This window comes from Aphelocoma coerulescens, chromosome 7, assembly GCF_041296385.1.
Source record: "Aphelocoma coerulescens isolate FSJ_1873_10779 chromosome 7, UR_Acoe_1.0, whole genome shotgun sequence".
Lineage (NCBI taxonomy): Eukaryota > Metazoa > Chordata > Aves > Passeriformes > Corvidae > Aphelocoma > Aphelocoma coerulescens.
The window spans coordinates 441,510-467,285 of record NC_091021.1 but is presented as its reverse complement, the minus strand read 5'-3'; the positions used below and the strand labels follow the sequence as shown (position 1 = coordinate 467,285).

The following is a 25,776-nucleotide window of genomic DNA, read 5'->3' as shown; positions in this document are numbered from 1 at the left end:
TGTGATTGGGAAACTTGTGATTGCTCAGACCTGGCTTCGAGGCGTTGCTGGCGCGTGATGCTTGGGGGGGCGGCGAAGCTGCAAGTGCCCCCCTGGCCTTCCTGTGACAGCACCTGGGGGGTCCTGGCCCCGTAACCGAGCCGGGAAAGCGGCTTTAAACACTTGGCTTTGGGGACATGTTGTGTTTCCGGCCGGTGGAAATATTGGAAATGTTTCCTGGGATTTGTTTCCCTCCTCGTTCGGTTTTGCTCTGAGATGATAACCTTTTCCTGCGGCCTGCAGTGGGGTGTCCCACCAGAGCTGGCTATCCTTGAGGACCACGTCCATGCACGACCCCACCACGTACAGCTCTCGATGCCGGTGATTTAACCGGAGCCACCGAGCAGGGAGAGAGGACGTAGGATTCTTCCGGGCAGGAAGGAGTTAAACATCTGGCAGCAGCTGCTGGGACAGGCTGTAGGGTACGTCTGAAGGCTGGCTGGGCTCGCGGAGGTTTTGGGGGGCTCAGGTGGGTCCCCGGGCGGGCGGCGGGGTCCCCGAGGGGCCGTGCCGGCAGCGGGAGGCTGGCGCTGGGGAGAGGAGGGCTTGGCCACCCCGCCCCCTGCTCCGCTCCGGTTTGAAGGGTCGAGCGCTGGAGCCGGGGAGGAGAGAGCGATGTGACTGCTCCGAGAGCCTGGCCGGGGCAAAGCTCCTGCCTCTTCCCTCCTTTCCTTCCTCCAGCCTCTCCGCTCCGCTCTCGGGAGCAACGGAGCCCTTTTCCCCTTCCCATGGCCCCACCTCGCCTGGGGTTTCTGCTCCTCCTGGCTGGCTGCTTCTCCTGCTCCGAAGCACAGCTCCTGGACTGGGTTTGGGACAGCACGAAGACCACGGGAAGCCCAGCAGCTCCCGGCGGGGGAATCCTGGCGTCGGAGCCGCCAATCTCAGCGGCAGCTCCGGCTCCCAGCCCGTCCCCAGGGACGTGGGGTGGCGAGGTGGCGGGGAATGTCACCACCCCACAGCGGCAGGAGCCAGGTCCTGCTCCAGCAGCGCCTGTGGGTGAGGGAACCGCAGCCAAAGGCACGGGACAGTGGGACAGGAATGCCACAGGGCTGCTGGAGAGCACGGCACAGCCAAGCATCGCTCCTCCCCACAGCACGTCACCTGCCCCGGGACAGCAGGCGGCCAGCAGCCCCACCGAGGACCCCCAGCTCCGCGGGACAGGGACCACTGAGGAGCTGCAGCTCCTGGGGTCAGGGACCGGTGAGGACCTGCAGCTCCTGGGGACAGGGATCACTGAGCACCTGCAGCTCCTGAGGATGAGGACCACCAAAGACCCCCAGTTCCTGGGGTCAGCAACCCCCAAGGATCCACAGCTCCTGCGCTCTGGGACCACTGAGGATCTGCAGGTCCTGCGGATGGGGACCACCGAGGACCCCCAGCTCCTGGGGTCAGGGGCCACTGAGGACCTGCAGCTGCTGGGGTTGGGCACCACTGAGGACCCACAGCTCCTGGGGTCAGGGGCCACAGAGGACCTGCAGCTGCTGGGATTGGGCACTACTGAGGACCCACAGCTCCTGGGGACGAGTACCACGGACCTGCAGCTCCTGGTGATGGGGAGCACCAAGGACCCACAGCTCTTGGGGACATGGACCACTGAGGACCTGCAGCTCCTGGGGACAGGAACCACTGAGAATCTGCAGCTCCTGGCGATGAGGAACACCGAGGACTCACAGCTCCTGAGGACAGTGACCACTGAGGACCCACAGCTCTTGCAGGTGCTGACCACTGAGAACTCACAGCTCCTGGGGACAGTGAGCACTGACAACCCACAGCTCCCAGGGAACACTGAGGACCCACAGCTCCTGAGGACAGTGACCACTGAGGACCCGCAGCTCCTGAGGGTGCTGACCACTGACAACCCACAGCTCCCAGGGAACACTGAGGACCCACAGCTCCTGAGGACGCTGACCACTGAGGACCCACAGCTCCTGAGGACAGTGACCACTGAGGACCCACAGCTCCCAGGGAGCACTGAGAACCCACAGCTGCTGAGGATGCTGACCAGTGAGAATCTGCAGCCCCTGGCAGTGAGGAGCACCAAGGACCCACAGCTCCTGAGGACAGTGACCACCGAGAACGCAGAGCTCCTGGGGACGGGGACTCCCGCAGCAATGGAGACACAGGTGTCCTTGCAGAGACCAGCGGGTCCCCAGCCAGGTAGTGCCCCCTTTCCTTTCTCACCAGGTGACAGTCCCCATGAGCGGGCGGTGCCATTCCAGGACCCCTCGGCACAACCTCCCCATCACCTCCACGGAGCATCACCGAACCTGTGGCATGGCACTGGCCACCGGGGGCTGGCTCTGGCCAGCAGGAACGGGAGCCAGAGCCCCCCTCGGCCTGACCAGAGGGTGGATAAGGGTGTGGATCCTCCTGTGGCTGATAACTCCGTCCCTCTGGAGTTCGATTTACTAACGGCCACCATGCGGCTCTACGGGAGCGGCGGCGCGGGGCTCGCATCCTTCTTTCCAGGACTGATGCCAGTGGCCGGCCGCTGCCAGCCCATCCCGACCCGCCTGCCCTTCTGCAGCGTGCTGGGCACCAGCCATGTGCGATTGCCAAATTACCTCCGTCACGGCAGCGAGGAGGAAATTCGGGCGGCTTTGCATGAGTGGGAGGGGCTGCTTGAGTCGCGGTGCCATCGCTACCTGGAGTGGTTCCTCTGCTTGCTGCTGCTCCCCGGCTGTAGCCCCTCGGTCCCCGTAACCCCCCCGCCATGCCAGGGCTTCTGCGAGGCCGTCAGAGACCTGTGTTGGACTCACTTGGCCGGCGGGCGCCTGCCTCTGCCTTGCGATGCTCTCCCTGAGGAGGATGAAGGGTTTTCTTGTGTCTTTATTAATGCTTCTGCAGGTAACGTGGCTGAGGGACGTGGCTGTTGTGTGTCCCCTCCCCCGGCTCCCCCAGGTGCTGGGGGATGCTTCTGCCTGGTGCCCATGGGAGGCTGCTAAATCCAAAATCACTTTCCATCCAGCCTTGGCTTTTCCAAACAGAACCAGTGGGTTTGGGCTCCCTCCGCGAGGCTGAGCATCGCTCCTGGTGAATCACAGTGGCCAGCACAGGGGATGCTCCCCCAGCACATCGTGCTGGCATTCAGGGCTGGTTTCCCGGTGCCGCGGGGCTTTGGGGTGTCCATCCTGGGATTGGGACACTTGGAACAGGAACAGGGCAAGGACCCGGACCCCGTGAGCACCCAGGCACAGCATCGTGGTGGTGAGAAGGTTTCAAGGTGACCCTTGGCCGTGCCCACACGCTTCCCTCCCCTGGAGCAGCCCTTTGGGGTTAATGATTCACCCGATGGCGGCTAATGTTTGATCCTGCTTGGAAAAGGGGGAGAGTTACTTCGCCTGCAGCTTCATCCTTCGGTGGCTGTGACCTTCCTGTGTGTCAGCCAGGGAGCCAGACAGGGCAGGGGGGTGAAGGACGGGAGCGGGGGGTGACTGATGCTTGGAGAAATGCAGTTGGGATGAAAGCTGGAGCTCCCCCCCGCCCAGCAAAGCCTCTGAATGAGGCTGTGTTCCCATGCCGACCCCTGTGCCCTCGGGGGGTGGCCGGGAGATGCCAAGGAGGAATGCCGAGACTGGGGGCTGGCAATCCGAGGTCGCCCACAGGGTCCCCTCGGTGTCAAAGAGGCTCTGTTCACGGGGGGATGCACTGGGATCACGGGGGTGCTCGGAGAGGAGGCACGTTCCCATCTGGGACTGCTCGCATGGGCGGGATCGGGAATGGGTGGGAGTGTGGGGGCTGTGCTGCACGCCAGGGAGTGCTGGGGGTCCCCTGAACCCCACACTGGCAGCCTGGGCTCAGGTCAGCCAGGAAGGTCATGGCAGAGCGGGAAGGTGGCTTGGGGCATCCTGGGGATGTTTCCGACAGCGGAATCGCTGCGTCCAGAGACATCCCCACAGCTGTCCCGTGCCAGCACCAAACCCACTGCGGGCCCCCCCATCCCTTCCCTGCTCCACAGTGGGTGCTGCCAGTTTGCCACGGGGATGATGGGCTGCGATATTTGGGCTCTGGATGTCCTTTGGAAAAGGCAGGCGTGGCCTGAAAGGTTTGGGGATGAGAAGGGGCACTTGGCTTTTGTAGGGGAGCAGGCATTTGAAGGGGTCTCCCCTTACTCCTCTGCTCCCCAGTCCCCATCCAGCCTCTGTCACGCAGGAGAAAAGTCCATTTGCTTTGGGAAGTGCTGGTACCCAGCTCCCACCCCAGACTGGGGGCGAGTGGCGTGTTTGAGGAGGAGGGCGACTCCCAGAGCCGGCTGCAGCTCCAAGGGGAGAATGGTTGGAAATTGCCCTGCTAACAAAAGCCTCTTTCAGTGTGTCCCCATCATCCTGAGCCCCGGGTGGGACACAATGACTTGTCTGGCTGCAGGAATTGCAGCACTGGCTCTTACACCCCTGTAGACCCCCGGGAGGAAGCTCTGGTTTCCTTTTCCCTTAAAGCTGCTGCGAATTTGGCTTCCTCCAACCGCAGATAAGCGCAATGCCTGCATCCTGGCATTTGCACTTGGAGCGAGCTCATGAGGTGCTGAGCATGGTGTGACTCAAGGGTGGGTGACAGGCTGAGAGTCTGGGGGAGCCCCGCTCGCTCACCCCATCCTTTTTGGTGTAGGACTGTGCACAGCTGGGAGTGAAAGGGTGCTGGGCTCCAGGGTCCACAAGTTCTCCTCTGAGCAGACTGCGGATGCCCCGTGGGGAAGCCTGACCCCAGTGCAGGGCAGATGAAGGGGCTAGGACTGGTGGAAGACCCAGAGGGAGATTTTCTTCCAGCCAGGTGCTCAGTTTTGGGGTGCCAAGGCTGGGAGGTACTGAGGGCTTGGGGAGCAGGGTGGACACAGAGCAGTTTCAGAGCCAGAGTTTCAGAGGATCAGTGGGTCTGGCTCTGGCAGAGCGAAAATTTGCCCCCACCTTTAATTGGTGGCACTTCTAATGTCCCCACTGCTGGGTCCCTGTCATGGGGCTGGTGCTGGCACTGAGGCTTGGCAGCAGAGGCAGCCTGGGAATGCTCCATGTCCCCCAGGCTTTGGAAGAGGCACACAGGTTTTCATCACCATCCCAAGAGACGTGTTTTCCTTTCAGGCTGGGCAAGGCTGGGCCCATTCCTTCTTTCTCTTTTTGGTTTTTTATTGAAGAGCTCTGGAGGACAATGCCGGGCTGCAGAGCTGGGTGGAGGTTCCTGGCTGATCCTCCAGGATCAGACCAGGATACCTCAGGATACACCTCTGCTTCCCCCCACTCCCCATTGCTCACATGAAAACCAGGGATGGAACTGGGGACACTGAATTGTGTCAGCTGCTGCTCCTGACTCGGGATCGGGACAAAAACTGGCAGTGAGCATGTGTTCCCAGTGCAGATCCCTCAGTAGTTTCGGGGCCAGGGCGGTTGGGTTTCCTCCCTCCCAGGAAAGGAGAGGTTAAAAAGCACCGGGCGTGCTCACTCCCATGGAGCTGGCACCGGCCCCGCGCGGTTGACATAGGAGAGGAGGAATCCAGCGCCCGGTGTGTGGGCGATGAGGATGTGCTGGCTGCCAGAACAACGGGAGCTGGCGGACACAGCGCCGGCTCGCCCCGACCAGATGTTCAGCTGGGCCGGGTAGAGGGACGGTCTCCAGCAGAACTTCCCTAATTCCCTAATTCTCAACAGGAGTTGGGAAAGGAGGTGACCTCCAAATTGAGAGCATCTGGGAAGCTGAGCTGGCTTGAGCCGCGTTCCCAGGGTGTTGCGAGGGGATGGCTCTGATTTATTCCCAGCTGGGGTGACCGTAGGATCTTGTCCCGGGATGACGCGAGGGGTCACCGTGATCCCAGAATGAGTGTGGATGCAACACGCTTCCCTGGGGCTCCATGGTGGTTCAGCATCCTGGTGTTCCAGCAGCATCCCCCTACCATGGACAAGACCCTGCTGGTGTTATCCCATCCCAGGGAATCTGAGCAGCCTGGTCTAGTGCATTGTATCCTTGCCTGTGGCGGGAGGATTGGAATGAGATGATCTCTAAGGTCCCTTCCCACCCAAGTCATGCTGTGATTCTGTGATGGAGGCCCAGCAGCTGGGAATGGGGGGCATTTTGGGAGACTCATCCAAAAGGTGTGCTGGGAGCAGCTCAAGGTCGCTGCCTTGGCCAACGCACAAACGCTGGGAAGGGTGAGCAAAGGGAGCCACTGAAGGGTGGGGTGTTTGGGAGGCACGGGCAGGGATGTCCTTGCTGAGTGACCATCCTTGCCTGGCTGGCTGAGACCATCCCCTGTCCTTCGTCCCTGCAGAGAGCCTGAATGCCGAGGTCAGCCTGCTGGAGCTGATCGGGGACCCGCCGACGGAGGAGATCCACAGAATTTACGGCCCCGACAACAACCCTGGCTACGTCTTCGGTCCCAACGCCAACACGGGCCAGGTGGCCCGGTACCACCTGCCAAGCCCTTTCTACCGGGACTTCTCGCTGCTCTTCCACATCCAGCCCACCACGCCCCGGGCCGGCATGCTCTTTGCTGTCACGGACTCCTCGCAGAGCATCATCTACGTGGGCGTCAAGCTCTCGGAGCTGCGGGCGGGCCAGCAGCAGATCATCTTCTACTACACAGAGCCGGGCTCGCCCAGCTCCTACCCGGCCGCCACCTTCACCGTGCCCACCCTGCTCAACCAGTGGACGCGCTTCGCCATCAGCGTGGAGGAGGAGGAGGTCGTCCTCTACCTGGACTGCGAGGAGCACGAGCGCGTCCGCTTCGAGCGCTCCCCGGATGAGATGGAGCTGGAAGAGGGCTCCGGGCTCTTTGTCGCTCAGGCTGGAGGGGCTGACCCGGATAAATACCAGGTAAGAGCTCGGGTCACCCCGAGGAGTGTCTCCCTGAAGCCTGGAGAGATGTGACAGCAGCGCCCATGCCCAGAAGACAGCCAGCTCCATGTGTGTCCCTGGGGAAGGGGGCACCTGGGGTGGAAGGGAAGGTGGCTTGAGATGTCACCGATTTATTGTCTTGGGGCTCACCAAGGCAAAGCCCTCCAGCTGGGCTGGCAGGAGGACATGGGGTTGCCCTGTAGCTCCCACCATTGCCTTTTCCCAGAGAACACGCGGAGCCTCTTCAGATCTCCCCATTGCTTAAAATACCCAGCTCCTTTGGTGGAGGAGCTGGTTTGGCTGGCAAAATGTCTCTCTTAGATGGAAAAAATGCTTGGGCTGGAGCATATCTTTGCTGGCTGATGTTGGGCGCTATCTCCAGGAAGACTTTGGAGAGTGAGGAAGGATGTGATAGCTCAGCCTGTGCTTTGAGCAGGACTCATGTTCCAGATAAGATTTGTGGAGAGTGTGGGGAAAATGCCCAGCTGACATGGAAATCCCCTGCAGGACTTGAGGAAAGGAATGTTCAGGTTTATCCTGGGCTGAGCAGGATTTGCCCAGCAACAGAGGCTCTGCTGAGGGGAGCGATGTTTTTCCCGTGCAGTTCTGCAGAGCACGTTTCTGAGCTTAAACATCATCCTGACCATGCTGCCACATTCCCACTGGAATGGCTTTGGGCAGGGAAAGCTCTCCCAGGAAGGGGTTAATCATTGCTGGGCTACAAACTGCTTTGCACTGGGATTCGCCTTGGTCCCTTGAAGAACAACTCTTTGCTCTTGAAGAGCAATTTCTTTGCTCTTGAACATGCTGGGAGGGCCAGGTCACGGCTGTGGAGGAGCTCCTGTCCCCAGCTGGAGGGGTTTGGCACCATATGGAGGGCACGGCAACAGCCTGGAGCAGAGGGTGCCTTCTAGCAGGTGATGCTCCCCAGCTTGCCAAACCGCGATCCCACTGCCCGCCCCCGGTTTTCCCGTGGGGAGTAGTGGCCATGGAGGGAAGGAGGCCTTGGCTGGGTGAGAGGGGAGCGGCATCTGACCGCCTCGTGGTGTTTCCATCACTGTCCAGCCCTGCCTCGCATTATCTGGAACTAACGGGGCAGCAAGCGGATTAAAACCTGGCCCTGTCTGGGTCAAGCCCCAGGATGAACTCGCTGGGAGGCAGCTGGAGGGGTGTCCTGGCACCTCTGCTCCTTCCTGAGTCGCCTCCGTGGCCGTGGCAGGACACCTGGAGGGGCAAAGCCTGCGGGTGATGCAGGAGCCCCTGGGACAACTCAAGGGGGCAAGTGGGGTGTCAGCTGGGGCCTGGCAGGAGGGCTTGTTTGCAGCTGGGTGTGGCACCTGGGGACCACCTGGCTTGGTGGGGGACCTGGCAGTGCTGGGTTAATGGTTGGACTCGATGGTCCTAGAGGGCTTTTCCAGCCTCAGTGATTCCATGATTCTATGGATTCACTGTCAGATCTGTGGTGCTGCTGCCCTCTTTATCGGCGCAAAGAGGCTGCAAAGGGGCCCATAACCATCCCTCGTGGCACTGCCTCGCTTTGGGGCTTGGGACTGGCTTGTTCCCCTTGCCTCTGGAAAGCCCCAGGTTTCAACCTTGCAGCCTCTGCCCAGCACCACCAGCACGGCTGGACAAGCCACGTGCCAGAGCTGGCACCACGTGGGCTGAGCAGAGGTAGCAGCCAGGACCCGGCCAGACACCCAGCAGAGCTTTTACAGGGATCTTTTGGCTGTGCTCCTTGTTTCCCCTCTCCCCAGGGCTCCCTGGCCACAGCTGGCTGCCCTGCCCCACACAAGGACAGCTGGCAGGTCCTGCAGCCCACGTGTTGTATTTCCTGGGATAATCTGCACTTCCCTACTATTTATTTGTGTTTTGCAAGCACCGTGTGCATCCAGGCCGCTTGTTTATACAAGAAACCACCACAAATCCCTTCTTAAGGGTGCTGCCTCCAGGCAAACCCCGGTAGCATCCTGGCCTCAACATCCTGGCGTGTAGGTACCAGCCTGAACCCCACGGCTCCCACTGCGAGCGAGCTCACCCAGCACATCCCAGAGCCCAGGCTGGGTCCCGCTGCAGGGTGGGACACAGGGATGCTGTTGGGGTGGGAGTCTGCCGAGCTGGGATGCTGCCCATCTGTCTGATCCCAGTGGGGAGGAGCAGGGGACCACGCTGAGAAGCGAGCTCAGAGAGAGGAGATACCTCCCCCTCGGTGTCTCTTCTTTGGGCGAGACACCCAGAATAATATTTGGGCTGGCCTGAAAGCGCAGCGCGCCACATCCGGGCAAGGAAACGTGGTGGGCTTAGGAAAACAAGGATCAGGGGCAGCTGCAGTTCAGCCAGGCTGGCTGTGACATAACACAAATGAGTTATAAGTAGATTAAATTATATAATAAATATATTATAAATATAGTTTATATATTATAAAAAATTATATCAATTCCTCTCACAAGCAAATGCGCCCGGCTGGGCGGTGACCTCTTCCAGCTGCTCGCAGTGCTGACAGCAGATCTCACTCATCCTTGTTCTCCCACTTGAGGACGTGGTGGCCGAGTGGCACGGTGGCCTGCCCGTGTCCCCCACCCATCTGTGGTCTCCTTCCAGGGGGTGATTGCGGATTTGAAGCTCCGAGGGGACCCACGGGCAGCCGAGCGCCAGTGCGAGGAAGAGGAGGATGATGCGGAGGTGAGCGCTGGCAGCACGGCTGGGGCAGCTCGGGGGTGTCCCCACCGTGCTCCCAGCTCAGCCCTCACCCCTTGTGCACGGCAAACACAGGTCTCTGGGGATTTTGGCAGCGGGATGGAAGGTGGACGGCAGCCCTCGGGCAAGGTGGAGGTGAGTTGCTGCCCGCGGGTGTTGCACTCAGGGTGGCACCCTGAAATTCTAGTGCTGAGGAGGGCTGAGTGCCCTGCACGGCCGAGGTCACGGGGTGCCTGATGGTGTCCCAGCACCTGTCCCTTACGGGGAGGTGCCGGGAGGTGAACGGTGCCATGGTGTCCCCTCGTTGTTGGTGCAGGGTGTCCCAGGGCTGGTGGACGCTGTCCCCGTCACCTCCCCCCCCGTGGCGGGGGCCAGCGGCCCGAGGAGTGGTGGGGGGTCCCTGCAGCAGGCCGAGAGGACCAGGGCGGAGGAGACACTGCGGGTCTCCACGGGAGGTAATTCCAGCAGCTTTCCCCTTCCCCGGGGCGCACAGGTGGGGACATGGTGGTGTGGCCATCCCCAAGCACGCCTGGGTCCTTTCCTTTCCCACAGGCACCGGCCGGAAAGGCGAAAAGGGGGAGAAGGGTGAACGCGGCTTGAAGGGGGACTCAGGGACCGGTGGCATCGTGGGGCCAGGCAGTGTCAAGGGTCAAAAGGTGGGTGAGAGCCGGTCCCTGGGGCTCAGGGGTGCCAGTGACACATCTGTGTTTGATACCTGCTCCTCTCTGTTTCTGATCCTCAGGGGGAGAAGGGAGACCTGGGCGTCAAGGTGAGCATGGCTGAGGGAGCTGGCACAGAGCCATGCCCTACCCGGGCTGCCACCTCAGGGAACTGCCAGCCACCCCTGCCTCCCTCCCCTCCGCAGGGCAGCGCTGGATTTGGCTACCCTGGCTCCAAGGGACAAAAAGGAGAGCCAGGTGACCCTGGACCACCTGGGACCCACTCTCGGCACACTGATGGCTCAGTGGTGGAGCAGGTCACCGGCCCCCCTGGGCCACCAGGCAAGAATGGAGCCCCTGGCAGGGACGGCGAGCCTGTGAGTCAATTCCTCCCCAGGAGGTGTCCCCTGTCCCCCCACCCAACCCACCCGCACACTGACGTGTCCCCTCTCTGCCATCCCTAGGGAGATCCTGGCGAGGACGGCAAACCCGTAAGTGGGGCGGGGGGTGGCGGGGTGATGGGGGATGGCCACCCCCTTGCCTTGCCTCCTGCTGACCCCCCACTGCTCTCCTCTGCAGGGTGAAATGGGGCCCTCAGGGTTCCCCGGGATGCCAGGGGAGCCGGGCCAGAAGGGGGAGAAGGTGAGTGCCGGTGTTGGGGGGCCGAATGTGCCCCCCCTTCCTCTCAGCCCCATCTTGGCTGCACCCCTAAATGGCGCTCTCTCCTCTGTGCCAGGGTGACCCAGGTGTGGGGCCAAGGGGACCCCCTGGACCGCCCGGCCCTCCGGGACCACCAGGACCCTCCTCCAAGAGTGACAAGCTGGTGGGTGCCCCCTGGAACACAGTGGTTTGAGGGATGGGAGGGTGCATCAAGCCATAGAGGTGCAGAGTGCTGCCACCAGCCTCTGGGCCAGCCCCAGTGCCACTGGGTGCCCTGACATCACCCTCGTGCTTCTCCCCCAGACCTTCATCGACATGGAGGGCTCTGGCTTCGGCGGTGACCTGGAGAGCCTGCGGGTGAGTGGGGATGAGTGCCTGTCCTGCCAGCTGGGAGTGGGGGGACACCCTCAGCCACGGTCCCCCACGTCTCTTCTAGGGTCCACGAGGGCCACCTGGTCCCCCAGGGCCGCCTGGCGTGCCCGGTTTGCCAGGGGAGCCAGGACGGTTTGGGATGAACCGCACGGACCTGCTGGGACCACCGGGGCTGCCGGGCAGGGACGGGATCCCCGGGCCCCCGGGGCCAGCGGTAGGTCCATGGGGTGGCCAAGGGGACCCATCCCAGGTCCGCCCTGTGGTGGTGGGGGGCTCAGGGTTTTCCTGTGCTGGAACCAGCTCCTGGCATCTTACAGGGTCCTCAGGGTCCTCCAGGAAGAGATGGGGAGGCCGGGCAGCCGGGGCCCAAAGGAGAGCGGGTGAGTGTCCCGTGTGCCCCAGGAGCGCGTCACCGCTGTCCCGTGGGGTAGCTGGCACCCCTGGCACCCCTGGCACGTCTCTGGGAGGCCCCAGTTCCTGTGCTGGGTAGCACCACTCTGCTCCTGCCTGGGGCTGGGCAGCTTCTTCACACCCTCTTCTCCCTCCTTCTCCTTCCCAGGGCGACGTGGGTGACCTCGGCCTCCCTGGCCTGCCGGGACCCAAGGTACTGTGCCTGGGGTGGGGTTTTTTGGGTTCTCCGTTGCAGACTGGAGGCAGGGATGTTGCCGGGGGGGGCATCTTGCACAGGAATGGGGAGGGGGGTGCTGCTGTTTGGGTTCCTCCCAGATCAGTGCCACAGCTCGAGGGTGCATGGAGCTGCTACCCCACAAAGGATGCTCATCGGGCTCCTGCCTCCCTGTCTTGGCTTTGCTCCAGGCACTGCCACATCAGGAAGTGGGCAGGAAAACCGAGGGGGATGTTTTGAGACACAGAATAGAGTTTCCTTGAGAGGTGCCCACACCCCACTGGAAAACATCCCATCTTCTCTGCATCACCCTTTCCTGCCTGCTTGCTCCAGCTTCCTTCCACCCTGCATCCGCAAGGGGGGAAGTGAAGGCTTGCTGGGAGCCCCTTAGAGCTGGGATGCTGCCCCTCAGGATGACCATCCGCTGCAGCCTGAGCTGGGGGCAAAAACCTCAAAAATTAAGGTTTCTTCACCTTAATTCTAAGCTTCTGCACTTCTGCAGCACCCAGAGGGCAGATGGGGTGGCAGAGGGTGTGAGGTCCAACCCTGTTGCTTCCAGACCCACTGCAATCCCAGGAGTGTCTGCCAGCATCCCTTCTTTGGCGCTGAGCTCTGCTGCAGAGCCAGAGCCAGCCTCACGTGCAAAAACATTCCCATTTTTGATTTTAGACGAGCCTCTGGTGGCCAGTGTGGACATTACATGGGCAGCTGGTGGGATGAAGGGTGCCCGAGCTGGGCAATGCCCCCTCCCACAGAGCCCAAGACAGGGGAGCAGCAGGGAGAGCATCCATGTCCTGTCCCAGAGGGATTTGTGAGGGGATGCTCTGCCTCCTGCCTGCAGGCTCCAGGCAGCAACCACTGCCCCCTTCCATCTGTCCCCTCCTTGTCCCCTTTGCAGGGCAACAAAGGGGAGACGGGACCAGCAGGACCCCCAGGAGAAATGGGCTTAGCTGGCCTTCCCGGGCCCATCGGACCCCGAGGGCAGCCTGGGCCCCCCGGCCCCCCGGGCCCACCGGGGCCAGGCTACGAGGCTGGATTTGTGAGTGGTCACTGCGGGGATGGGGTGGGCTGGGCTGGAGCCGGGGACAGACACGGCTCAGCCCCTTCTCCCTGCATTTAGGGTGACATGGAGGGCTCAGGGCTGTCATTCACCCCGGGACCACCTGGACCTGAAGGACCACAGGTAGGGCTGTTCCTGCCCCTTCCCTCCTCCCCATCCTGGGATATTCCCTGCCATCGTGTCCCCTGCCATCCCCCGACGCCCATGGTCCCCTTGTTGCTTGCAGGGTGTGCCGGGACTGCCAGGGATGAAGGTGAGGACCCCTTCCAACACCCTCCTGGCTCCATCCATGTAGGAAGCCTGCAGGCAGCCTGTAGGGAAGCCTCTGACACCTCTTTCCTTGCAGGGAGAGGTCGGCAGCCCCGGACAGCCCGGCTTGCCAGGACCAAAGGTAGGAGCCTGGGATGTTGGGATGGCTTTGTGCCAGCACCTGGGAGTGCAGGGCACTGGGTAGGACTGCTGTGCTCCCCGACCTGGGGCTGCATCCTGCCCTTTCCCCCTCCCACTGCAGGGAGATGCCGGCATGCCTGGCGTGGACGGCCGCCCTGGCCTGGAGGGCTTCCCTGGGCCACAGGTAGGAGCCTCAGCCCCCAGTTCCAGAATAACCCCCCCACTCCAGGCAGGGCACCTGTGGTTGCAGCAGCTCCATCCCCAGCAGCCACAATTCCCCCTCCCAGCTGTGGGCTCACCGCGTGCCAGGAGTGCCCACACTCCTTAGGATCCTGTCCCCACCACCTTGCCGCCCCACCGGCAACCACCTCCCTCCAAAATCATCGCAGCCCGGCTCGTTGCCTGGAGCTGGAGGCAGAGGTGGGGCTGCCTGAAGGATTTTTTGGAGCTGGAGGTGGGAGGGGGTCTCCACCTGTGAGCCAGAGCCCAGCTCCACGTGGTGCTCACACCTTCCTGCTCCTCCTTCCAGGGACCCAAAGGTGACAAAGGCAGCACCGGTGAGAAGGTAGGTGCCACCAGGCTGGGGACAGGGACCAGCCCTGGGCTGGTGGCCCTGGGCTGGTGGCCCTGGGCTGATGGCTTGTGTCTTCCAGGGAGAGCGAGGCCAAGATGGTGTGGGGCTGCCCGGCCCCCCTGGCCCACCTGGTCCCCCTGGACAGGTCATCACTGTGTCCAGTGAAGATGTAAGTGGTGGCACAGGGCAGGGGAAGGGATCTTCCCAGCGGCCATCATGAGGGACACCTCGCCAGCAGCTCTGAGCTTCAGAGCCAAGACTGGGGGAAAAACCTCATTTTGTCTCTTTTTGCAGAAATCCTTGGTGGCTGTTCCTGGTCCAGTGGTAGGTGCCCTCCTGCCACCTGTGCCCACTCCTCAGCAGTGCCAGGAGGGCACCCCGTTTTTTGGAAAGAGGGGGTTTGCTCTTAGGAGCATCTCTGCTTCTCTCTGCAGGGCAGACCAGGCCACGCTGGCTTCCCGGTGAGTCGGTGACACATCTGGGGACCGCGGGGTGGCCCTGGTGACAGCTGTGGGGGCTGCTCCTGCTGTGCTTTGCTGCAGAGTGGTGGTGGTGGAGGAGGGGTGTGGGGCCTGCCTTTGGTGGGTTGGGAATGACGTGGGCTCCATGTCCTTCCTGCAGGGTCCGGTGGGACCGAAAGGAGACCAGGGGTCAGCTGGTCCCCAGGGCGCCCCGGGGTTGAAGGTAACTGCTCCAGGCCACCTGCAGCCCATGGGGTGGTTACACTCCTGGTCTCCCATTCTACCAGGCCACCAGGTGTCACCAGCCCTATCACAGGAGGGAGCCTGGTCCCTCTGTGTCCCCTCCCACCTCCTCTTCTCTTGCAGGGGGAGAAGGGGGAGCCCGGCGTCACCATCAGCCCTGACGGGACCGTGGTCACCGCCAAGGTGAAAGGAGAGAAGGTGGGTGCCTGGCAGGAGTGGGGGGCACGTCCCCACGGGACAGGTGCCAAGGGAGTCCTGGTGGTGATGCCCTTTCCCTCTCCACTGTTTGCAGGGGGAGCCGGGGCTGCGGGGCCCGATGGGACCATCGGTAAGTCACCGTCACCATCCTCCTCCTGGTGTCCCAGGGGAGGGATGGGAATGCCCCTAGGCAGAGGGCGTGCCCCGCACTGAGCACCCTCATCCTTGTCTCCTCTCCCTTCCAGGGTCCCCCGGGACGAGCAGGGATGAAGGGAGAGATCGGCTTTCCGGGCAGACCCGTAAGACCTGCTCCCGGTTTGTTTGCGTCCCCGGCCATCGCCTCCACCGCGTCCCCCTCCCCGTTTGCACGTCCTGCACCCGCTGAGCCCCAAACCCTGCCGTGTCCCTGAGGGATGGGGCGGTGCCGGGGTATCGGAGGTGATGCCGGGGTGTCAGAGCTGACTCCAGAGCACCGGATGTGACACCAGGGGCTGGCAGGGGTACGGGGATGAGGCTGATTGCGCTGCTCATCCGCAGGGACGTCCTGGCATGAACGGGCTGAAGGGTGAGAAGGGCGACCCCGCAGACGTGCTGGGCTTGCGGGTGAGCACTGAGACCCCCCAGCTGGCCCGAGGACCCCAATCCCTTAGGCAAAGGGCACGTCTCCCTCACTCAGGGGCTGGTTGCCCCTCTGGGGCAGCGTGTGGTGCCGGTGTCCCCCTCCCTGGTGGGGACTGTCCACTTTGCAGGACCTTGACAAACCTTTTCGCTCCCCACAGGGTCCCCCAGGCCCCCCAGGACCCCCTGGGCCCCCTGGGCCACCTGGCAGCATAGTCTACAACAACGGCAATGTGAGTATCAACACGGTCACCATGCTGGACATGCTGGGACTGGGCCCCCAGTGTCCCCTGCCTGCCTGGAGGGCACTGAGGATGCTCTGGTGACGTCCTGGCTGGGGCTGGCACGTGGGACTGCCACCAGCATCAGAGGGGGTCCCGAGGATGCTGCGGTCTCTGCAGCCACTTCCTTTGCATCTCCACAGACCTTCAGCGACTCCGGCCACCCGGCGTTCCCCGGTAAGGGGGTGTCCCTCTCCCAGCCCCTCTGGGCAGTTTGGGGAACCTCAGCAAGGCAGGGCTGGGGGGAAACTCCCTCCTTCCCTTAGAGCTGCAGCTCTGAGATGGCATCTGTGCCACTCCCCACAGGTTTCCACCAGTTCCCAGGACAAAAGGGAGAGAAAGGTGACACCGGACCCCCAGGACCTCCAGGTAGGTGACCGGTCCCTGGTGGCAGAGGCGGCAGGCAGGGAGTGGCTCGTGCCCATCCCGGCTCCTCTCCCCTCCTCTCTCTCTCTCCACAGGCCACTTTCCCTATGACCCGAGTCACTTTGGTGCCAGCCTGCGGGTAAGCCCTTTGCACACTGGTGGCTGGAACCCAGCATGATTTGGGGTACCCAGTGTGCCCCAGCTGCTCACCCTAAGGCTGTGCTGTCCTGCAGGGTGACAAGGGGGATGCAGGTCCCAAGGGTGAGAAGGGCGAGCCGGGCAGCACCCCACTCTATGGTCCTGGAGTCTCTGGACTTCCAGGGCCTCCAGGGCCCCAGGGATACCCCGGGCTGCCGGTGAGTACCCTGTGGGGCGGGAAGTGAAGGGGGGCACAGTGGGGATGGCATCCCTGCAGACTTTGCTCCAACAGATGTTCTCTCACACTGCCTAGGGTCCCAAGGGGGACAGTATCGTTGGGCCACCGGGGCCTCCAGGACCTCAGGGTCCCCCTGGTATCGGCTACGAGGGGCGGCAGGGCCCCCCTGGCCCTCCTGGCCCCCCTGGTCCGCCCGGGCCACCCTCCTTCCCAGGTCCTCACAGACAAGGTGAGTACTTGCTGTCTCATCCCTCCCTGTATCCCCTGTATTCCTGCTTCCATCCCATGTATCCCTCCCTGCACCTCTGCATTCCTCCCCATGCTGCAGCCCTCTCCATCTCACCCTCCTTCCCCCACAGCTGTCAGCATCCCTGGACCCCCGGGACCACCAGGACCCCCCGGACCTCCAGGCAGCAGCGGGATGTCCTTGGGGGTGAGTCGGGGCTCTGGGCAGGGGCTGCCTGTGCTGCAGGCAGCCGATCCCTGAGCCCCGCTCGGGCTGTGCCGGCAGCTCCGGGCCGTGCCCACGTACCAGGCGATGCTGAGCGCCGCGCTCGAGCTGCCTGAGGGCAGCCTCGTCTTCCTGACCGACCGGCAGGAGCTCTACGTCCGCCTGCGCGGGGGCTTCCGCAGGGTGCTGGTGAGTGGGGGGGCCGGGGGGCACCCGGCCAGGGCTGCACCGCCGGGCTCGAGGGGAGCGCAGACAGCACCACCCCGGGGGCTCGGTGGTGACTCCTGGTGATGCTGGGGGTCCCCCCACCCATGCGCGAGGAAGAGGAGAGGGGGGCAGCTGGGATCTGATGTGCCATGCCCTTGCAGCTGGAGGAGCACAACGTGATCCCCAGTTCGGCTCTGGTGAGTCCTCTGTTCCCCGTGCACATCCTCATCCCTGTCCTCCATCCTCATCCATCTCCATCCCATCCGCAACCATCTCCATCCCCATCTCCATCCCCATCTCCATCCACCCACAACCATCTCCATCCATCCCCAACACTCTCCATCCCCGTCCCCACCTGGGGCACCACTCCCCCCTCATTCCATGTTCCCCTCCCTAGGACAACGAGGTGTACGACAAGCCGCCCACCCTCCACTACGCTGGCCCCCAGCCCCGCGGGCCCCTGCACCCCCTCCGCAACCACGTCCCTCCGGCCACCGCCCGTCCCTGGCGTGGGGACGAGGTGGTGGCTAACCAGCACCGCCTGCCCGAGCAGCCCCTGCTCCACCACCAGCACGAGCTCATCAATGGTTACTACATCCACCGCCGGCCAGATCCCGCCCCCGTGGCCGCCCACGTGCACCAGGACTTCCAGCCCGCCGTGAGTGCCGCGTGCCGGCCAAGGGGAGCTGATGGTGGTGCCCAAAGCCGTGTCCCTCAAGCCCCGTCGTCCCCTCTTGGCAGCTTCACCTGGTGGCCCTGAACACCCCGCTGAGCGGCGGCATGCGCGGCATCCGGGGCGCCGATTTCCAGTGCTTCCAGCAGGCCCGGCAGGTGGGGCTGGCCGGCACCTTCCGCGCCTTCCTCTCCTCACGCCTGCAGGATCTCTACAGCATCGTGCGCAGGGCCGACCGCGCCGCCGTCCCCATCGTCAACCTCCGGGTAAGCGGGTCCCCATCCCCTTCCCGACACTCTCTGAGCTCGGAGGGATTATAGAATAGGATCACAGAGTCGTTGTGGTTGCAGAAGATCTCTTTAAGATCATGGAGTCCAACCATTAACCCAGCACTGCCAAGGTCTGGGATGCAGAGCATACCAAAGCCTCCATCCATGATGAAGCATCTCCTTCCCAGAGGCTGCTGGGACTTGGAGCTTCTGGGATGCCCTTGGAGCGCAGGCAGGGCTAAACCCCCTCCTCCTCCATTTCCCCACCCTCCCCACCAGGATGAAGTGCTCTTCAATAACTGGGAAGCCCTTTTCACGGGCAGCGGGGCCCCACTGCGAGCCGGCGCCCGCATCCTCTCCTTCGACGGCCGGGATGTCCTGCGGGATGCGGGATGGTGAGTGCAGGATTGAGCGAGGGGGAAATGGGGTTTGGAGCAGGGCAGGGCAGCAGCAGCCACCCACCTTTCACCCTTCCAGGCCGCAGAAGAGCGTCTGGCACGGCTCAGATACGAAGGGCCGGCGCTTGCCCGAGAGCTACTGCGAGACGTGGCGGACTGAGGAGCGTGCGGTCACCGGCCAGGCTTCCTCCCTGGCCGCTGGAAAACTGCTGGAGCAGGTGGCCAGCAGCTGCCAGCACGCCTTCATTGTCCTCTGCATCGAGAACAGCTTCATGACCGCCGCCAAAAAGTGACGCACGCCCTGGCGCCCCCTGAGTCCCCCCGCGTCCCCAGGGAGGGTCGGGCCAGCCTGCACCCCGGCACCCCTGGGCCCCTCAGCCCCCTCCACGCGCCTGCTCTCGCCCCGCAGGGTTTCCTTCTCCCACAGACCTGAAGCCAAAGAGTATTGCCATGGCCCCTGCCCTGGGTCGGCAGGGGCTCAGGTCCCACCTGGGGCAGGGCAGCCGTGGGCTGGCAGCCTTCCTCCTCCTCCTCCTCCTCCTCCTCTCACTCCTCTTCTAACTCCTAATATTTAACCACTTCGGCTTGTTCCCCTCCCTGCTCGGATGCTCTTTTTGGGGTGGCTGGGTGGGAGGATGCTCGGCAGGGAGAGTTCAGTGCGGGCTGTCCCCCTCAGAAGCCTGTGGGGGCTCTCTCACCAGCCTCCCAGCCCCGCGCTGTCCTCACCAGGAGCTTGGGGTTGGACCCAAATCCCTGCTGCTGAGGCCATGGGGTCTTCTCCAGCCAAAACCCCAGCACCACACCCATGGGACTCTCTCTTGGCAGTGCTGGGGCTCCCCCAGATGGTCTCCATCCTCCCCAGGTAAGGCCCATCCCATCATCATCCTCACCTCCACCCCTCAGCCAGCAGAGCTCTGGTGGGGGTCTGGTCTCCCCCATCCCCTTCATGCACCCTGGGGACCGCCGGCTGTGCCCCCACAGCCCAGGTACAGCCACAGCCAGCCCAGCACAGGTACTGGGGTGACAGGGTGGCCCTGAGGCGTGGGCAGCTGTGCCCTTGGCATGTGTTTCGCTCTGTGTGTGCGTGTTGAGCACGTGTGGCACTGCCACCCCCCCTCGCCATGCCACCTTTGCTGGGCTCGAATGGCGAAGGCGCAGCAAAGCTGGTTGGAATTGGTGTGGGCAAATCCAAGGTGCTAAAAGAAAAAAAAAAAACAAAAGAAAAAAAAGAAGAGAAAAAGGAGAAATTTGTAACTAGCTTTTTTTGTTATTGTATGGAAATGATTACCACAAAAGCTGTGCGAGTCACACGGCCTCTATTTCTTACAGTCTACTGTACTTTGTGTAATTAATGCAATTTAAAGCCTGTGGATCTTTATATTTTTTTTTTTGGTCATCAGTTGTGTCCTATAAACCATTTTCTAAAGGCACTGAATAAAGAAACATCCTCTTGTAGCCCGGCTCTGTGCCATGATGGGGACGCAGCGGGATGGGGTCCCCATCCACACTCCTGCGGTGGCACATGGGAATCCTGCCCTCGCTCTGCATGTGGGGACGGGGAAGGGGCGCAGCCCTGTCCTCACGGAGCAGAAAACATGTCCCAAGGGTTCCATCCTCGGCAGAGCAGCACCAAGGACTAGCAGTGGCACGGGATGCCAAGCACGCGGTGACAATGACAATGCTGACCTCGGGAGCCAAGAGCCGGCCATGGCATCGCGGTGCCAGCGCTCAGGCTCGCACGGTGCCCGCCTCCGGGCTTTTCTCCTGCGCTGGAATCTCCACGGGCAGCTGGCACAGCTCCTTGGCCAAGGCCAGCTCTGCCGGCTGCTTGCGGCGGCTGTGCCGGATGCCCACGCCGATGGCCGCCAGCAGGTAGGCCACAGCCAGCAGCGTGAAGAAGCCAAAATAGACATAGAACTGCACGAGAGGAGAGGGGAGAACAGCACTTGGAGCCCCCTCCCTTCATCCCGCACCATTCAGGGACCACCTCCATCCCGGGTGCCCCCCACCCCTACCTGGGGATGCACGGATAAGGCCAGGCCCCTCTTGTCGGCCACGATGATGGTGATGATGGTCTTCAGCACGGTGGCAAAGAAGGTGTTGACCCCGAAGACCAGAGCGCAGAGCTCTTTGGAGAGGGAGGTAGCAATCTGGAAACTGGGAAAAACAGGAGCACTGGTGAACCCCTGGCATCAACCTGGCCACCGGGGTGGGAGCGGGTCCCCAGGAGCACCACGCACATGGCAATGGGCACCAGGAACTGGTGGGAGCCACGGAACAGGATGTAGGCAGCGTAGCACAGCCAGATGTTGGTGGTGGAGTTCATGAGCAGGAGCAATCCAGCCTGGAATGCTGTCACCACTCCGATCACCAGCTCTGACCACAGCGTCCAGCGGATCTTCACGTAGCCAGCAGCAAAGGAGGTGACAGCTCCTGGGGAGGGATGAAGGATGCTGTGAGCACCTCGAGGATCCCCTGCCCTACCTGGGCTGGCACCCAGCCCATTGATCATCACATCGTCCCCAGTGCCAAACCACCAAAAATTCCGTAAGGACCACCATTCCCAAGGGCTGCAGGGGGATGGAGCATCCTGCCATGTTCCTGCTGACCCCAGCCATTCCCAGGGGATGCAGCAGGATGTGAGCGTCCCCCCACACCCCCAGTGTCCCCATCCCAGGCGAGTTACCCAGCAGCGTGGAGGCAGCATCCACACCTCCATTGTACACCCGGCGGTTGTCCTCGGTGGGAGAGATCTCGTTCCAGAGGATGTGTGCATAGTACAGCATCAGGTAGTACCCGGCCGAGTTGAGGACCCACCACAGGGACCAGAGGCGGAGCTGGGGCTGCCTGGCCAGCGCTCCCAGCTCCCGCAGCATACGGCACAGCACCATGTCCCGCCAGCCCCGCGTCCCCCCGCCGCCGTCCCCCCCGGCCATCCTGTCCAGCTCGGTGGGCGCAGCCGCGTCGCCGGCCCTCCCGGGCCGGTTGAAGAAGAGGCTGCGCCGGGGCCGCTCGAGGAAGAGGGTGAGAAGGAGGCCGAAGCTGACGAAGCCCAAGGAGACGTAGTTGAGGGTGAGGAAGCGGACGCCGCCCAGGGTGACGCAGAGCTGGCCCAACACGGAGCTGGTGAAGACCCCCAGGAGCACGGCGGAGCGGGAATAGCTGGCCATGCGCTGGTAGCGGGACGGGGCGACCAGGGAGAAGATGTAGGAGGAGTAGGCGATGCGGGCGGCCATGGTGATGCCGTAGAAGAACTCCATCAGCTGCATGGCCAGGACGGAGGTGCCCAGCACCAGCAGCAGCCAGATGGAGATGTGGCTCAGGCTCTGCAGCACCAGCACGGGCTTGTAGCGCAGGTAGTCTGTCAGCAGGAAGATGGGCACCAGCACGGCCATGTAGGAGTAGGACAGCACCGGTGTGATCACATTGGTCACCTGCCGTGAGGGCAAGGAGGGGCTGAGTGCTGGGTACATCCCTGGGGATGCCCCCCAACCTGTGGGCTCTGTGGGCACCAGCTGCTGACCCCCATGGCAGCACCTCCTGGGGAGGAATGTGACCAGCAGCGCGCCCCACTGGGGGTCTGGCTGAGCCTTGGCCCCTTCCCGTGCCGGGAACGCAGCGTTCCCACAGACGCAGCAGCCGGCTGGGATCGGGGCCAGCATCCCTTGGTGGGGAGACGATGACATTGTGGCCCCTCCTCGTCTAACCCCATACTTGCCAGTGGCCCGGCAGTGCACCGTGCCATCATGGAAAGGTCTCCCCAGCGGGGTGGGGTGTGGCTTCTCCCAGCCCAGCACCCTCCTGCCATCCCACAGGCTGCTCAGGTGGGCAGGGGTCACACAGTGCCCTCCAAAATCAGTTGCCAGCCTGGGCATGAGGTTTCATGCCAGGGCAAGTTGAGCCGGGCACTCAGGGACAGGGTGACCTCACAGCCAAGTGAGACAGGGCCCCACAGCACACCACACCACCTCCACCCCCAGAAAGCACCACCACGAGCCAGCACACACCACCGTGCCCAGGACATGACACCCCTGTGCACCCCAGAGCCACGGGGGGATGCTTTGGGCAGCGCCAGGATGGTGATCATGGCCATAAAGGGGGACACCAGGGTGGGGGACCGGGTGCCCACAGCTTACCTCTGCCTTTGTGAAGTTCCTGTCAGGCCCCAGCAGATAAGGGGTGATGAAGCTCTCCCCAGGCCGGATCTGTGTCATGAAGCCATAGAAGCAGAGGTAGAAGACTTGTAGCTTCCAGCGCTGGTCTGGCACCGTCTCCGACGCCGGCTTTTTGGCACCATCACTGTTCCTGGGCACGGCTTTGCAGCAGGGCAGCGGCATTATCCCGGGAGCCATCAGCTACACAGGCTCTGCCGACCACGCAGCCCCTCTCTGTCCGCAGGCGCTCTCGGACGCATGGAAAACCAGGGCGCTGCGGTTTCTGTGGAAAAAGCAGCATTTGGCAGAGGCTCAAAATTCCTCCAGAATCGCAAGGCAAATAAATACCACTACCTTCTCCCCAGGAGGTGTTCTGGGAAGAAGAAAAGCGGCCGTGCGTCTCGCTGTGCAGAAGCAGGGGGGGTCATTTCAGGCGGCACTCGTACATCACGTGCATCCGGAGCCTGGATGCACGGAGCATCTGGATCCACGGTGGGGCATCCTCAGCTCCCATCACCTCCTTTTCCTCCCCTTTGAGACTCAGTGGGGTTTTGCCGCTTCCTGGAGCAACGCTTCCCTCTGAGCTACAGAGGCAGAGGGATGCAGACGCCCTGCGCTGAGGATGCACCGGAAGGGATGGCACTGGGAATGTGCTGGCTGTGGAAGTGAGTTAATGTGCACACAGGGCATGGGGCCGCCCGTGTTACTCAGTAGCTGGCAGGGCTGCAGCTGAGCCGCAGGCAAGCGGCTGCCCCATGGCTCTTCCCGGTGGGACACAATGCCCAGCCTGGGGAGAATGCAAAATGCCACGAGATTCACGGTCCAGAGGGGAATTAAAAGCTCAGATCCTGAGGTTTGGCTGCAGGGAAGCTGGCAGTACCAGGAGACCTAATTAGCAGTCATGGGATGAGGGCAGGGACAGGAGAAAGCCTGGACTGGGAGTCCTCCCAGTGCTCCCCACTCCCACAAGAAGTCACTGAGGTGACTTTTCATGCCATAAAATTCCACTTATGCCAATCCACACCATGGGAGCAAGGTCTAGAAACCTGATTACCCTGATAACTGCAGAACAACTAATCACGGTCATTAACAAGTAAGTTCACGGTCCCAGTCTGTGACCCACTGGATCATGCATGGTGAAACTGTGGGATAATCCCTCCCTGCTGCCGGATAACACAGGACTAACGGGGACACGAGCCAGCACCAGTGCCAGCAGGGGAAAGCTGGTGGTGACCAAAACCTACAGAAAGCTGAGTGCCCATTTGCCCCAGAGAGCAATGCTCCAGCAGCATTCCCGTGGTGCCTGAGTATCACCAAAACACCGATGTCCCGCAGCTCATGGCTGGGCAAACAGCCCCCACCTCCTAAACAGATCCCTGGGGACCAAGGCAGGCGCTCGGTCACTCACCGGCCAGCGAGCCTGTCCGGCACTGGCCAGAGCACTGCCCCGCCGCTGTGGCAGGAAGGACAAGGGACAAGGAGCAAGGGCTAACCCCCGCCAAGCGCCCACCCCAGCACCGTGCCCGGGCCACTGCCGCCGCGAGTGCCTGGACTCTGCCCCATCGCCTTCTTGTCCCCAAGCCGGGCTGTGGATGTCACCTGCGGCAGCCACTCGCCGCCATGTGCGCCATGACCCCTACGGGATGTTTGCCACCCTCTGCTCCCCATCTCCTGCCGTCTCCATCCAGGAGGGACACACACATGCATCCCCGGCCCACAGGAAACCATCCACACTAAAAGCAGGACGCAGCTCCACGATGCTGCTCCATTCCCAGGAGCACTAACTCCCAGCATGTGTCCCCCCCCACACAAAGGGACTCCAGACCAGAACGCATCTGGCCGCACCCAATTCTCCTCCAGAACATCCCTGGAGCTCCTCTGCTGGAGGTGAGTGGCCATGAGTCCCAGGGAATGCTCCATCCTTCATCCCTAGCGCAAGCCGGGAAGCGGAGGGAAGAGGGAGAGGCAGAAGAGAGAGGGAGGGAGAGGCAGCAGAGCCAGCCCGTTATCACGGGCGTGAACCTGTTTGTCACCGGGTTATCGGGGTGTGACCTTGACATGGATCCTTGTCACGCCACACACCGCTGTCAGCCCGGGGTCACAGGTGACACGGGCGGCCGAGCTCAGGCTCAGCTCCCCGCAGAGCCACGGCCACCGCGGTCCAGAGGGGACAGCCCTGGACACCCCCAGCCGCGTGTCGGTGACACACAAGGGACACTGCCAAGGCACGACGTGTTTTGTGGCGAGCTGCCAGGCCGAATGGGAGTGCGCGAGTTCCCGGGGCCCCTTCCCTAAAACAAGGGGTGGGAAGCTCCTGAAAACACACCCTCGCCCAGCGTGCGGGCCCCGCTCTGCCTCCCGCCGCCCGGCACCAAGGGATGGGCGCTGCGGGTGGTTTGGGGTGCACCTGGCAGAGGAGGGGTTTGGGGGTACGCGGCACCTGAAACAGGGGCACCCCACATCCCCAGCACCCGGGGGAAACAACACCGGCGGCATCCCAGGGACCCCGCCGGGCACGCCACCGCCCCGGCGACAGCCGCACCCAGCACCCCGTACCTGGTGGGCGGCGGGCATGGATGGGCCGGGGCAAGGCGGGGATCCGGGGCTGCCCGCTGCCGCCTCGCCCGATCCGCGGTGATCCCGGACAGCGGCACGGCAGCAGCAGGAGCAGCAGGAGGAGGAGGGTATGGGAGCACCTCGGGAAATGTAGTCGCGCCCCACGTGTGGGGCGGCGCGGGGACTACAAATCCCAGAGTGCGGCGGGCGGCAGGAAGGGGAGGAGCTGCGCGGGGACTCGTGTGTCCCGTTCGGGGACAAATCCCCTCCGGAGGCAGCGGCGGGGGTCAAGGACCCCCTTTTCCGCCCCCCTCGGCCGGGGTCAGTCCCTCGCCCATCTGCCGTGGCCTCTGGGCTGCGGGGCCTGGGCGACGCTGCCCCCCGCCTTGGCTCCCTCCGCTGATTTATCATACCCACGGCTGCTTGGGTTTATTTCTGCGCCCCGTTTGTTTCCTGGGGGCGGATTTGTTCCAGTCCGGGCTGTGCCGCATCCCAGAGGGTTCCGAGCAGTTGCCCGCTGTGCTCCAAGCGGAGTTCCCGAGTCTCCTCATCCCGCCGCCCAGCCTGGCAGCAGCCCCCGGGAGCTGCTCATGGGGCGAGTCCGGCCATCAGGACCAGGAGGGGCTGAAGCGC

At 62.9% G+C, this 25,776-nt stretch overlaps 2 protein-coding genes across 5 annotated transcripts in view; one reads left to right on the top strand and one right to left on the bottom strand.

Moving 5' to 3' along the window:
- Positions 1–19,888, top strand: part of COL18A1 (collagen type XVIII alpha 1 chain) — a 36,579-nt gene extending 16,691 nt beyond the window's left edge. Inside the window, exons 1-45 of one of the 3 annotated variants that reach the window (XM_069021626.1) lie at positions 768–1,385; positions 1,419–1,756; positions 2,075–2,229; positions 2,296–2,886; positions 6,293–6,837; positions 9,457–9,537; positions 9,628–9,687; positions 9,869–10,007; positions 10,105–10,208; positions 10,295–10,321; positions 10,418–10,588; positions 10,676–10,702; positions 10,791–10,853; positions 10,948–11,034; positions 11,175–11,228; positions 11,308–11,457; positions 11,561–11,623; positions 11,803–11,847; positions 12,767–12,907; positions 12,989–13,051; positions 13,155–13,181; positions 13,275–13,319; positions 13,440–13,502; positions 13,848–13,883; positions 13,972–14,061; positions 14,187–14,216; positions 14,327–14,353; positions 14,514–14,576; positions 14,720–14,794; positions 14,889–14,924; positions 15,040–15,093; positions 15,332–15,397; positions 15,574–15,645; positions 15,837–15,870; positions 16,000–16,062; positions 16,155–16,198; positions 16,293–16,415; positions 16,511–16,664; positions 16,795–16,868; positions 16,947–17,075; positions 17,255–17,290; positions 17,491–17,751; positions 17,835–18,032; positions 18,315–18,430; positions 18,513–19,888. In XM_069021626.1, coding sequence (XP_068877727.1) covers positions 768–1,385; positions 1,419–1,756; positions 2,075–2,229; positions 2,296–2,886; positions 6,293–6,837; positions 9,457–9,537; positions 9,628–9,687; positions 9,869–10,007; positions 10,105–10,208; positions 10,295–10,321; positions 10,418–10,588; positions 10,676–10,702; positions 10,791–10,853; positions 10,948–11,034; positions 11,175–11,228; positions 11,308–11,457; positions 11,561–11,623; positions 11,803–11,847; positions 12,767–12,907; positions 12,989–13,051; positions 13,155–13,181; positions 13,275–13,319; positions 13,440–13,502; positions 13,848–13,883; positions 13,972–14,061; positions 14,187–14,216; positions 14,327–14,353; positions 14,514–14,576; positions 14,720–14,794; positions 14,889–14,924; positions 15,040–15,093; positions 15,332–15,397; positions 15,574–15,645; positions 15,837–15,870; positions 16,000–16,062; positions 16,155–16,198; positions 16,293–16,415; positions 16,511–16,664; positions 16,795–16,868; positions 16,947–17,075; positions 17,255–17,290; positions 17,491–17,751; positions 17,835–18,032; positions 18,315–18,430; positions 18,513–18,726 — 5,652 coding nt within the window. In that variant the 3' untranslated portion in view covers positions 18,727–19,888. Of the gene's footprint in view, positions 1–767; positions 1,881–2,074; positions 2,230–2,295; positions 2,887–6,292; positions 6,838–9,456; positions 9,538–9,627; positions 9,688–9,868; positions 10,008–10,104; positions 10,209–10,294; positions 10,322–10,417; positions 10,589–10,675; positions 10,703–10,790; positions 10,854–10,947; positions 11,035–11,174; positions 11,229–11,307; positions 11,458–11,560; positions 11,624–11,802; positions 11,848–12,766; positions 12,908–12,988; positions 13,052–13,154; positions 13,182–13,274; positions 13,320–13,439; positions 13,503–13,847; positions 13,884–13,971; positions 14,062–14,186; positions 14,217–14,326; positions 14,354–14,513; positions 14,577–14,719; positions 14,795–14,888; positions 14,925–15,039; positions 15,094–15,331; positions 15,398–15,573; positions 15,646–15,836; positions 15,871–15,999; positions 16,063–16,154; positions 16,199–16,292; positions 16,416–16,510; positions 16,665–16,794; positions 16,869–16,946; positions 17,076–17,254; positions 17,291–17,490; positions 17,752–17,834; positions 18,033–18,314; positions 18,431–18,512 lie in introns of those variants that run through there. The other 2 variants (XM_069021628.1, XM_069021627.1) reach the window with 2 other exon arrangements.
- On the bottom strand, positions 18,760–25,294 carry SLC19A1 (solute carrier family 19 member 1). Of its 2 annotated transcripts, none has more exons than XM_069021629.1 (6): positions 25,144–25,294; positions 22,570–22,870; positions 21,120–21,867; positions 20,674–20,866; positions 20,449–20,590; positions 18,760–20,350 (listed from the first exon to the last, which is right to left on the bottom strand). In XM_069021629.1, exons 2-6 carry the CDS (start codon positions 22,783–22,785, stop codon positions 20,162–20,164), a joined length of 1,488 nt encoding a protein of 495 aa, XP_068877730.1. In that variant the 5' UTR covers positions 22,786–22,870; positions 25,144–25,294; the 3' UTR covers positions 18,760–20,161. The 2 variants fall into 2 exon arrangements, with proteins under 2 accessions (XP_068877730.1, XP_068877731.1); XM_069021630.1 differs by having other exon boundaries at positions 21,147–21,867.
- Positions 25,295–25,776: the final 482 nt, after the last annotated feature.